This window comes from Hesperophylax consimilis, chromosome 18 (genome assembly GCF_061612785.1).
Source record: "Hesperophylax consimilis isolate HC1 chromosome 18, BYU_Hcon_1.0, whole genome shotgun sequence".
Taxonomy (NCBI): domain Eukaryota; kingdom Metazoa; phylum Arthropoda; class Insecta; order Trichoptera; family Limnephilidae; genus Hesperophylax; species Hesperophylax consimilis.
Window position 1 is genome coordinate 20,622,313 of NC_142853.1, and position 12,247 is coordinate 20,634,559.

The following is a 12,247-nucleotide window of genomic DNA, read 5'->3' on the forward strand; positions in this document are numbered from 1 at the left end:
CCCCATCCACGAAAAAGGTTCTCGTTTTTACCTAAAGGTCGTGCTTTAGAAGATATAATGGCTGGAAGTTTCGCCCTCTAGAAATTTCTAGAACAGTTCAGAACATTCGAGAGTATTCGAGAGCATTCCACAACATTCCAAAACATCCAGAAACATTCTGGAATATTCGGAAATAATCTGGAACGTTCAGAAACATCTCAATATATAAAAATTCAAACCCGATATCTTTCATATCATTCATGATGTGCGTAGAATAAATCATATGTTATTTTTTTAAGTAATTTTTTTTTTTAATGAACGTGAATATTTGTTATTCTTAGGATGTTTATTTACACCTCTCAATAAACTGTAACTAACTACTCGTCAAGTAATTTTAATTATAGAATTAACATGGAGCTTATAGCAGACATTTACTTGACGCACGGAGAAAACTTGCTGATATAAAATATTGCTAATTTATTAATAATCTTGTAATGGTATTCGTATTCCTGTTAAAAACGGGAGTGCAGGCCTTCAACGAATGAATTGACAGATTTCCTAACAAATTATTAGTAAAATACTAGTTTTTTATGAGGATGTCAGAACACGTGTTTATTATATATTTATTCTTATATTATCGCATTTCGTCATTCCGTTCCGACATATTCAGAATGGATTAATATTTTTTTAGGAAATGGCTCGCCATCACGTATACTCATTTTTCTCCGTTCGGGTAGCGTTACTCGGCAGTTTATGCTACTCATCGAGTAGCGCTAATCGATAGTAAAATAAAATAAAAGTTGGTGAAATACATCCCTATTTTTAAAATCAATATGCTTTTGGTATTCAAAATATTATAGGTGTTTGTGTATATTTATAATCAAGTAGCTGACGTGCACCCGGCGTTGCACGGGAACTTATAAATGGTTGCGGGTAAAGTTTTGAGGTTATTAATTCTAGCCTAACTGGCAACTGAGTTCATTTTTAAGTTTGAAATAATCAAATTGTATTGTAATAAGTATTTGTTTTACTTGATCGTGCCATGTCTTACTCGGGCGTCGTCGACCTCTTCAACCATTCCATTCAAAGTCATACATTCTCCATACACCTCTTTCTTCGTTCATCATTCGCTCCTTCCTCTGGCATCCCCGACTTTTTGTACTATTCACTTTATATAAAATCACCACCTCCACATTGTTACACTGTTACTAATTTCACTACGTATCTCATTCCAGTGCATAGATAATGCTTTAAGTCTCTCTCGAGCGCCCCCGACTTCTACTACCATTCACATTTGCGTCATATATTCTCCTTACACTTCTTTATTCGTTCATTCGCTCTTTATGCCCAAACCATCTAAGCGTCCCTTTCTTAATCTTACTCCTTACGCTTACATCTGCCTCGTATTCTCTGCGGATGTCCACTTTTCTCACACGATCATACATGGTTCTACCACACATATGACTAACCATGTTTAGTTAGTTACAATGGTTATTAATTTAGATTTTAAAACATAATCTAAAATTATAGGAAATAAATTTATACTTTATAAAATTTATGTCGATACCATTAATTTGCTGAACTATATAGGTGAAGAATTGTCTAATTTGTTTGTTGACGGTGACATTGAAATTGGTCACGTCCTTGTGCCTAATGTGTCGAGTAGGTACTCTTATGTTGACTAGACCCATGGGTTCGTAACAGTCGAGCTCCGAATTTACAATTTTAAGAAGAATCATTATCCTTCTTCGATTTACATGTACATTAAAAAAGTGTAGTTTATTTGTACTAAGGTAATATGTATCTTAAATAAATCTTAAAAACTTAATTCTTTCGACAATTTAAAACGTGAATTTTACGGTGAGATGACTAAACGGAAGTTACTTTAATTGGCTGCAAACTAATCAGACAAATAAAATTGTCACGACATGAACTACGTTTAAACAGTTCTTATATACAATACCATTTCTGTTTTCAGGGAAAATCCAAGAGAGACGCGTCGGTAGTGGAGCTAAAGAAACACCTTCGGGAGATGTACATAGAGATGGACAGGAAGTTCATAGTCCTCTTCCCTGAGGGAGGATTCTTGAGGAAACGGAAGGAAACCAGCCAAAGGTAAGCATCATATAAATATTAAAAATAAAAAAAAACTCTAAATCAACGTCAAAAATCTTACAGAATACTAAATTTAAAAAAATGCATTCCTTTCATTTAGGGAATCTGCAAGAAAACTGTTTCTTCACATTTATCCCGTTCATACAATAAATTTACTTAGAATTCCCAGAAAATAACTCAAATAATATGAAATTTTTTACTCTTTGGGGATTCATACACACATGTGTTAAGTCCGGCAAAAGCGGTGTAGCCTGGTAATTTGCAGCACATTTAAAGAAAAAAATGTTAGTTAGAATTCAAAGCAGAGCTGGTACAATCTTTATTCAATGTGTAACTAAAACACCGTTTAACTATTGGGAAGTGTTTTTTTTATTAGTAAGGTTGTTTATTTTATTGGTAAAACTAATTCAAAATAAATGTATTTAGGGAATTATCTATCTAATTTGTTCGTTTGGGAACTAGTTGACGTTTCAGCACTGTTTAACAGACCTCCTCACTAGCGACCAAATCCCTTTGTGGGTGTGTTCTAGATTCACTCGAAATGCTACCCCAACATAAATAAAAATATCTTCATTTTTCTACTAACTTCCATGATTTCATTGGGTTAACCACTAAGAACTTTAAACAAAACTTTGTATTTAAGTAAATACTTCTTACTTCTGAAAAGTTTTAATCTAAAGCCCCTAGTACATGTTGGGCCAACACATTGGTGAAAACTCGGCCAACGTGTTAACGCTGTTGGCGCTAACATCCTTTGATATATGCATGAAAAACCGACAATAATCGAGATGGCTGGCCAACGTTGGGGCCAATGCATGCAACGGCCAATATACGCCAAGTGGTCCTGTACACTTTGGTCCAGCACATTGGCCTAATGTGTATGGGCAGCATAAAAAATTACCATGACCAAGAGTAATTGATTAATTGACAAGATTGTAATGATCTTCTGTACCTCATTAAATTGATAGCTTCAATTTTCCTCATCACTTCTGTATATTGATTTTGAGTACCGCACAAGAGTCCCAACTGCTCCCAACGTTTGGAGCCAGCGAGACTTTGGCATCCACAATTAGGGTATCTTATGAGCCTAAAGGTAGTGGGGAGGGATAGGAGATGGGGAGGAGGAAGGTGGGGATTTGAGAATGGGGATTGAACATGCATTTTAAATGAAATATGATTATGTATGTATGTATGCATTTACTTTATTGTTACCATCCAATTTATATACGTCATCTATCAAATATTTCAGATATGCTGCGAAAAACAACCTTCCAGCTCTAGAACATGTATCACTGCCACGTGTCGGAGCTCTGAAGGTGATCATCGATGAGGTGGGACCTTTTTCAAAATCCCCTCCGATTAACGGTGGCGATATGTCTATGACAGAAAATAAAATAAGTGAGTAATTTGAAAAAAATAATATTTGTGGAACAGTGTGGAACATAACCGCTAAACGATAAACTTGTTGAATTCCGCCTATGCAAAAAATGTATAAATAGAACTTGGTTTCAACTTAATTACTACAAGAAAAAACTATTTATGTCAGGGGAGATGGTAAAAGATTCATTAAAGTTTGACTTTTTATCAATCAATGTTATGTTTGGAGGTTGGGAAATATACATAAATTATTAAAATAACCCAAACTAACCATCTAAAAACAAAAATAGTTGTTAGTAATTAAGTTGAAATCAAGTGTTTTTTTTAAAGAGCATTTACGTGAGGCGGAATTCGACAACATTACCCCTCAAATCTGAATGATTTCAAAATTGGCTTATATAAATATTGTTGGGATGAAATTAATAATATTTGAACAGATATGACCTATTGATAAAGAATCTGTTTCATACAAGTCATTTCAACAGTTCAATACTGTAAACATATTCTGATTTGGGAAAGAGTCTCCTCGCTCAGAATGCATCTAAACAACGCTGCAATATGCAGTAAATAACTCCCTGCATTTCACTGAGTATTGGTTTATTCATTTTTAATGAATACATTAATAATTTGTGATTGGAAATTTGAATAATTTGTGATTGGAAACAGATGGATTTCTGAAAACAAACAATGAACTTGAAATACTCTAGGTTTTGCCATAATAATGAACGTTTTCAGTTCCAATTGAATAAATTTCTAAATAATGCCAAGCTGTATGTATAATATGTATAGCCATAATGAAATGTCCAAACCCCAAATGAATAGGTCATCTACTCAATATGGACACATTTTCACTGTTGGAGCTATACTGCCGTGGTAAGTAAAAACGCAGTGTCTTCCTTGAGAGTCTCAAGGTCTCAAGGAAGATACACGGCAGTATAGTAGTCCAGGGAGAGATCATACGTACGTAATCGGTGAATATTACGATGCAGCCATTTCAGGAGACATATGCAGCTGTTAGGAGTGAAAAGCACCACTTCCACACTTCGATTCTCCTTCGGTACCAATGTCCCGCCATTGGAAAGAAAGTTCAGATACCTGGAAAGATATGTTGAGGCACCATTGGACTTAGCTGAATGCAATGACAGCTCCAGTGAACTTTATTAATCTCTTGAGCGCTAACAGATCCATATAGATAGTGGTTATAGTAGCACAATCAAAAAAATCATTTCTCTGAGCTATTCTGGGGAAATTACTTATGGTAAATTATATAAAAATTTTGTCAATGTGTAAACACAAGAAGAAGTAAGACGGTACAATTTACAAAATTATCATTTTGCAAAAAAAACAAATAAGTGTTTACGAAAAAAGAATCAGCTGGCTGATGGCGAAAATTTTGAGTCAACACACCGAGAGTTAAAGGTACTGGGTTACTATAGAGGAATATGGTAAATGGGCAATACAATGGAACCAGAATAGCAACTAATAAATTGAACCAACCATCCCGTCATCTGTACGCACACACTCAACGTTTGAGACACAAAAGTTGAAGAAACCAAATTAAGTGATTTTTAGGGGGCTTAGGGCCTTCGAAGTCTTGGTTATTCGTTAAAGCTTTTTAGCGAGTATAAATTAAAATTTAATTGTTTAAATCAGTAGAAACGTGAATGTTGGGTTAGCAGAGCTGCATTTTCGATTTGTTGACTAGATCTTCAATTAAATTTTTAATTGCGCAGTAAGTTTAATAGAAATTGATCCCTTTTAAATTGATCCCCGTTAAAATGTCAGATTTTTTTATATCACTCTTTTACCCAAACTTTATAACCTAAATTCAATTTGTTTTTATACATTTTCAGATAAATCCATTCCACGCGAGAGGTTGGAGTGGATCTTGGATGTGACGATAGGCTACGAGGGCGGCAAGCCCATTGACCTGACCAACATAGTGACCGGCAGGAAGCCTCCCACCACGACACAACTGCATTATCGCCTCTACCCTAGCACTGATGTAAGTACACACAAATCAATGTAAGGATACACTGGTCCTTGTATGAAATGTACGCAATGCATTAAAATATTTTGACAACTTACAATCCATATATTTTCTACGAAAATAGATGCTTCAGAAACACACTCGTCACATGCAAACGCACTCTTACACTCCCCACGTAACACCGATGTGCGCTGTCCAGATCGGCGTGGGACGTGTGATAGAAAGATGGCATTGGTGGAAGGCTTTCCAATGAGCTTATTTGACGGTTAAGGTTTTTTTTGCTTTGTGTTTGGCGTTTACTGACATTTGTTTCTCGTTTTATTGTTGAAATGGGAGATAAACGGTAACCGGAATACTCAACACGATGGCAATTCAACACACCTTTAAAATGTGATACGAAATCATGAAAAGTGATGAATTAATAGATATGTTACTCAGATTAGGTTTACAGTTATTTTTTTTCCCATCGCTTGACATATATCACTTTTTAAAGGTGTGTTGAATTGTCATTGTGTTAAGTTACCATGGAACCTAAATAAGCAAGTAATTCATTTAGGAAGACATTACAAATGATTTATAACGTAAAATCCATTCAATATCATGACACTTCGATTCAAATTTGCATTGCATGCATGGGATAAGTGTGCACGTTTGCCTAGAAACATTGTAATGCACATGTTGCGTACATGGGACCAGTGTATCCTTACCTCCGTCATCATCATAGCGCTGTATTGCTGGAGGAATTTAGCCTACCCCACTGTCTGTGCTCCCTCGTTATTCACCTCCAGTCCTTAATCCTTCCCATCCTGCTCCAGTCCTCTTCCATGCAGTCTATTGGATTCGTGGATATTTCGAACTCGATTATATGAAGAGCATCAATTTTTATATTCCCATCGACAGCATTAACTGTTTTATCTCCCGGCCTGCAGGACTAACTTGTCAATGGTAATGCCGGTGGAATCAATTTGGGTATTGACATATTTTACATCAATGAAGCAGAGTTTAAATGGTAAGCTTTTTTGCTGCTCGCATAAAACCTGCTTTTGTATTCATTTTTTTATGTTGGGTTGTACAGATGTTCTCACTTACATGAGAACAATCCAGTTATAAATACTCGGTTAAATAAATAGGTACGTAAAATTACAAAAATCCACTCAGTCGAAGGATAAATAATATCTACATAAAAATATAATAAATTGTACAGGACAATTGGACTTGAGATGATTTTTCACAAAAAACGGCGCTGTATGAATTATCAAATTATTATAATAATACAACGAGACACAAGTTATAGATAATATAATTAGCTCAACATATTTTTTAGCCAAAGCTATTATTATTGTATATTTTTATTTGTTTTCATTGCTTACTCTGATCAATGTTATATTTAAAAAAGAATTAAGATTGTGTTTCGTAATGTTTTTTGAAATCTTGCGATCATGCACAAAGAAAGCAGCTAATAAAAATATGCAAGAAAAAAAAAAATTAAGATAATGTTGGTAGTTCTTAGTTGAAGTATGATACAGTTAAATATGACTGAAGGAAATAAGGTTGAATTAGCTCAGTGTGGTTATGTTTAATCTCTGTATTAATATAATTAAACCTTACTAAGCTAAACTTGATCAAATAAAATTAAATATTATAAATTCAGTCAGGTTATGTTATTATCTTTATGTTTAATCTCTGTACATATTAATATAATTAAACCTTACTTTATCTTTTCAGGTACCCAAAGATCATGAAGAGATGACGAGATGGCTCTTCAAACGGTTCGAGGAGAAGGAAGTATTACTGGACCATTTCTACAAGACAGGTTGCTTCCCGGCAGATTGTCCGGATGGCGTAACTCGTAGAGACAAGCCACAAAAGATTGAACAAGACTACTTTCGTTTTGTTTATGTGACAATATTCTTCGTCACATCGACATTTTTCCACGTCTATCTATTCTGTTCTCTTTACGTGTTCTGTGCGACAATGGTCAGAAGTATAGGACTTACGTATAGCCAAATAACTTCGATTCTTTGAAGTGCTTTAGTCATTTTCAAAAGTTATTTTGTGATCGACAAATTATCAAAGTTATTTTGTGATTTACAAATTAATCGAGTTATTTTGTGATTTTCGAATTAACTAGGAGCGTTATGTTGTGATTTACAAATTAACTAAGTTATTTTGTGGTTTACATACAAATTAACTAAGCGTGCTACGCTCGTTTATTTCCTAAGCTTGGTGATGTAATTCATAAATAATAATGAAGTCCATAATAATATATACTAGGATATTGTTAGATTTCAACCAAAGTTATTTCTTATAACCTTCATCCTGCTCTTGAAAATAATTTTGAGTCGAAACCTGCATTTAATAATTTTAATTATTATTGCTCTATGATAACCTAATATCATTAACGTCGTAATTATTTGCTTATAGTAATTATTCTGAGGTCATTTCAGTATTTTTAACCCTTTCGACCTGAGTTAAAACTTTCAGTGGTCGAATATGTTTGATGCTTGATAAAAATTGTTTGGTAGAGTAGGAATTTGAAAAGTTTTTGTGTTTTTTTTGTTTTTGTTTTTTCAATAGTTTAGAAGTTATGGCTAATTTAATTTGAAAGAATATTAGGTTTCAGAAGGCTTTTTTCACATAATATAACAAATTTTACACTGCATCCATAAAATATAACATTTTATTCAATTAAAAAATAATATGTAAAAGCGATGAAAAAACTTACATTTTTTTTAAATCAGGAAAAAAAATTTAACACACAAATCACATTTTATAATGTGAAAATGGCTACCACCTTAACTTTTGGCTATAATCCAATAAAAAAATAGCCCACTTTACAAACAAAAACTGCCAATTTTAATTTTATCTAGATAGGGAAGAAAAAATTCATAAATCTATGTATTTTAAAATATACACACGGTCGGAAAGGGTTATATAAATATTTGACCTGTTTATGTGATTGACCTACATGAAATTTAACTCTTGTATTATTATTTGTTACCATTTTTGAGTTCATGAAGTAACTTCGTTTATGTTTAAAACCTATTGATTTTAATTAAATTAGTTTGTAAATATTTTTTTCTTATGTATTGAAAACTTGGCAAAAGTTTGATTTTTTAATTACACATAGTTCTTCATACTTTGCAAACGAACAAACCAATTTGTTTAAGAAGAATTAGTTAGGTAAATAAGCTTTGTAACATATTATATTAGAGGCTATCTTTTAGTAATGTAATCTAGTAATAATGTCACTTTGCAGTGTGTGTATTTTGTATTCATTGCACTCAGCACAATATTGTATGATTCTGAATAATTCCATCGATTGCAGGTAACCTAAAATTTTTTTCTTTCTAATATCACAATTGTTTTCTGTACTTTCCTTTTACGTATATATTATTTAGATGAGACAAACAGCGAAAAAACTGGATCCAATTACTTGTGGGTTGAACTCCCAACGTTTTCTTCCACCTTTTTATTTAATCTGCATCCTATAACTGATATGGGATTAATCGCATTCGATTTTCCTTATGAAATACTCTGTGATGATATAAGACGTAATTTACAAAAATAAGAGCATTTTCATGGAGTGATTACTTTTGCGCCACCTTGTGTCATGGTTTACTGAACTAAATAATGTAAAATTTTTGGATTTTGGATTAAGCAAAATAAATTTAATCCACGGCATGATCCAGTTTGATAAGAAATAATATTCATAATTCGCTTTATCCCAAAGAATTTTTTTTATTTTGATCATCCATCAAACTGGTTTAAAATATTGAAACCTACAAATTTATTAAGTATCAATTTATCGTCTGTTCCTTATTAGATAATATAGTACAACATCAAATAACATATTGTCCACTTAAATTGTAAAATGCATAACTCCGTTTGTTTCAAAATTAAGCTGTAAATGTCATCTGGTGTTAAAATTAGTTTTGCTTCGAATGATAAAACTGTTATCTCCGTAAAAAAATATGATAAGTCTTTAAAAACGAATTAATAAAATGCTTAATTCCATCGTACCATTTCTAAGCAACTTCTTCATTTGGTATCTACAGTATCTTGCCGGAGTTACAGCGTTAAGCCGATGATATGTATTATTTTTCATGCTATTGGCATTTCCTGAAAAAAAACTATACTTATGTGTAAAAACTGTCATTGCATGATTAAACACACTTCACTTTGCAGAGCACTGTAAGATAGTCGTAGTTTTCTTGAACTGCTTATGGGCGTTTTTATGCAAACCGTGGACATCAACGGCAATAGTAAATTAAAAGCGTCTTCACATAACTCCATACGTTTTGCTGCCCTGTTACGCCATCATACCGTGCTGTTGTCGTGGTAATTATAAAAGTGCCCATCGTACTTAACTGCAGTGTAGGTGCTTGATCTTACCAACGTATGCTTCAAGGAAATAAATTTACACATTATATTTTACACAATTTAATGCTTGCCCAATAATTTACTGCCTTACTATTACAATATTTGAAATCCCATTTTAATAAGATTTTTTAACACATCAGTACTAAGCATTGTCTTTATTGCATATTTTTATTTAAAATATGTGAGAATTTGGTACAATCAAATCTTCCCTGTTTTCATGAATACATATTGATAAAATTAAAACATTTGAACGATTTTCCTTTCTAATAATTCATTTAGCTGTAAGCTTTTCACTAAGGCCTAGAAACATTCCGTTTCCTAGGTAATACTACGGAGTTCGGCAGTTATTACAGTAAAACATTTTTTTTAATGAAAAGAACAAACCTTCACATTTTATTTTATGTTTTAGCTTTCGTTAACCGTCAATCGCTTCTATACTTTCCTTTGGGAATAGACAAGTACCTACGCCTTTAATCGAAATATAAAGCAAAGCATGAATTCAAAAAACTAGTAAATTAATATATCGCATTTTTAGTATTATTGCGTAAATTATATCAAGTAGTTTCAACCTCAGATTTTCTTAAAAATATTAATGTGTTTTCAAGCCATATTTCTGTAATATTTTTCAAATAATTTAGTAGTAAAAAATTATCATTGAAGACAGAGAAACATTTAAAAGAATAGCACATCTAGTCACGTCATATTTTCTCGGTTGCCCCAAATATCTTAAGCATTTCACCCTTATAGGTAGTTGAGTAAGATTATTTCATTTTGATTTGTAATACTTTTATAGGGGTGTAATATTCTAACTTGTACAAAAGGGATTAATCAACTTAGACACTTGAGCGATGGGGTATTTAAAATATAAATGGCTTGAGCGATGGAGATTTCCGGGCATTCGGTTTTGGATTCGCCCGCACTAATTCTAAATCATAGTTCCGAATATATCGTCTACCTAAATTTAGGTAGCCATTGCTCAAGGTCTAAAGCGATGAGACCTAAATATGGGTAGCCATCGTTCGACTGGTTAGGATAATGTTGAAGCGCTATGGCAAAACTCTGAATTTTATGTATTTTATTTGGGCGAAACATTATTTGAACCTGATCGATACAATTGTCATATATGAGATACTTCGCCGAAAATTCTCGTACACAGATGTCGCATATTATGTGATTGATGAAATTTCATTAACTCGAATATACGCATTTAAAAATGTTTAAATATTACACTATTTTTATCTTGCTCCTAAGAAAACAAGTCAACAGGTTATATTTTTCTAGTTAAAACAACCTTGATTAGGTTACTTCTGCGTTTTTTTCAGTTAACAATCCTTTATTTTATTTGTTTTGTGTTGGAATATTGTTCTTCGATGTATACAATTCTTACCCCATTAGTGTTATCCATTTATGCTGGATCTACAGGAAGAGAGTCAGAAAAGAGCTTACTTTTAAGACTTCTCTGTGTTTTTTTTTAGGAAAGGCTTAACAACATTTTGTGCATTGACTCCTTAAATAATTTTCATTTTACCATTTTCTAATAATTCCAGATGTATGAAAAATATCACAAAATTCATAATGGTGCATATGTGTACAAAAAATAATAATAATAATAAATGCAGAACAGATTTAAGTGTTTGACTTAAATCCTTCCATTGTTATGTACATATTTGAATTTAAACCGTGATTTATTTATTACCGTGATGAATAACACATGTGTATGCAAAATAATGCTATTTTAATATGAGTTTGATTTTTTTTAACCATAATTAATTTTTATTTACGTTGTTTTAATATAATTTTAATTTCACATGGAGAAATGCTGTGTACCTTCGTTATTCTTAATCTTCAAACATAACAATGTTAAACCTAGGCAGCTTTTTAAAAGTGCTCTGAGACATATTGTTCCATAATAATTTATAGAATTCTAATCATATGAATACTCTTTTCTAATTTCACCATTCATGTTCATAATACTGTTTTATTATTATTTTTAGTATAGTTTCTATACTTGCTGCCATTCTTATACATAATAATATAATTACTAAGGTGTATACGTCAATATGTTCATATTCACATATTAACGGACGTACCTAAAACTTGTGCTCATGAAATGATAACTTGAATCATTTCGATAAATCTTATTTAATTCAACTTACTATTATTATTCTTATCTCTCTTTATATAAAAAAAAACTATATTATTACTTCGGTATGCATTTTTTATATCTTTGCAAATCCCCAATGTAAAAATATCTATAAAACAGAATTGTTTGTGTAATTTAAAATGCATTTTACCATACACAAGTTAATACAAGTTAATGTCAGGAAATTTCATAAATCTGCAAAGTATTTGAGTAATCTCATAGACATTAAAATTGATAGACTAGCCCGTCAGGGAAAGCGG

At 32.3% G+C, this 12,247-nt stretch overlaps 1 protein-coding gene across 1 annotated transcript in view; it reads left to right on the forward strand.

Moving 5' to 3' along the window:
• Positions 1-11,924, forward strand: part of LOC149415472 (acyl-CoA:lysophosphatidylglycerol acyltransferase 1-like) — a 677,596-nt gene extending 665,672 nt beyond the window's left edge. Inside the window, exons 4-7 of the mRNA XM_089642664.1 lie at positions 1,958-2,094; positions 3,344-3,492; positions 5,325-5,476; positions 7,187-11,924. Coding sequence (XP_089498790.1) covers positions 1,958-2,094; positions 3,344-3,492; positions 5,325-5,476; positions 7,187-7,486 — 738 coding nt within the window. The 3' untranslated portion in view covers positions 7,487-11,924. The remainder of the gene's footprint in view (positions 1-1,957; positions 2,095-3,343; positions 3,493-5,324; positions 5,477-7,186) is intronic.
• The last annotated feature ends 323 nt before the right edge of the window (positions 11,925-12,247 follow it).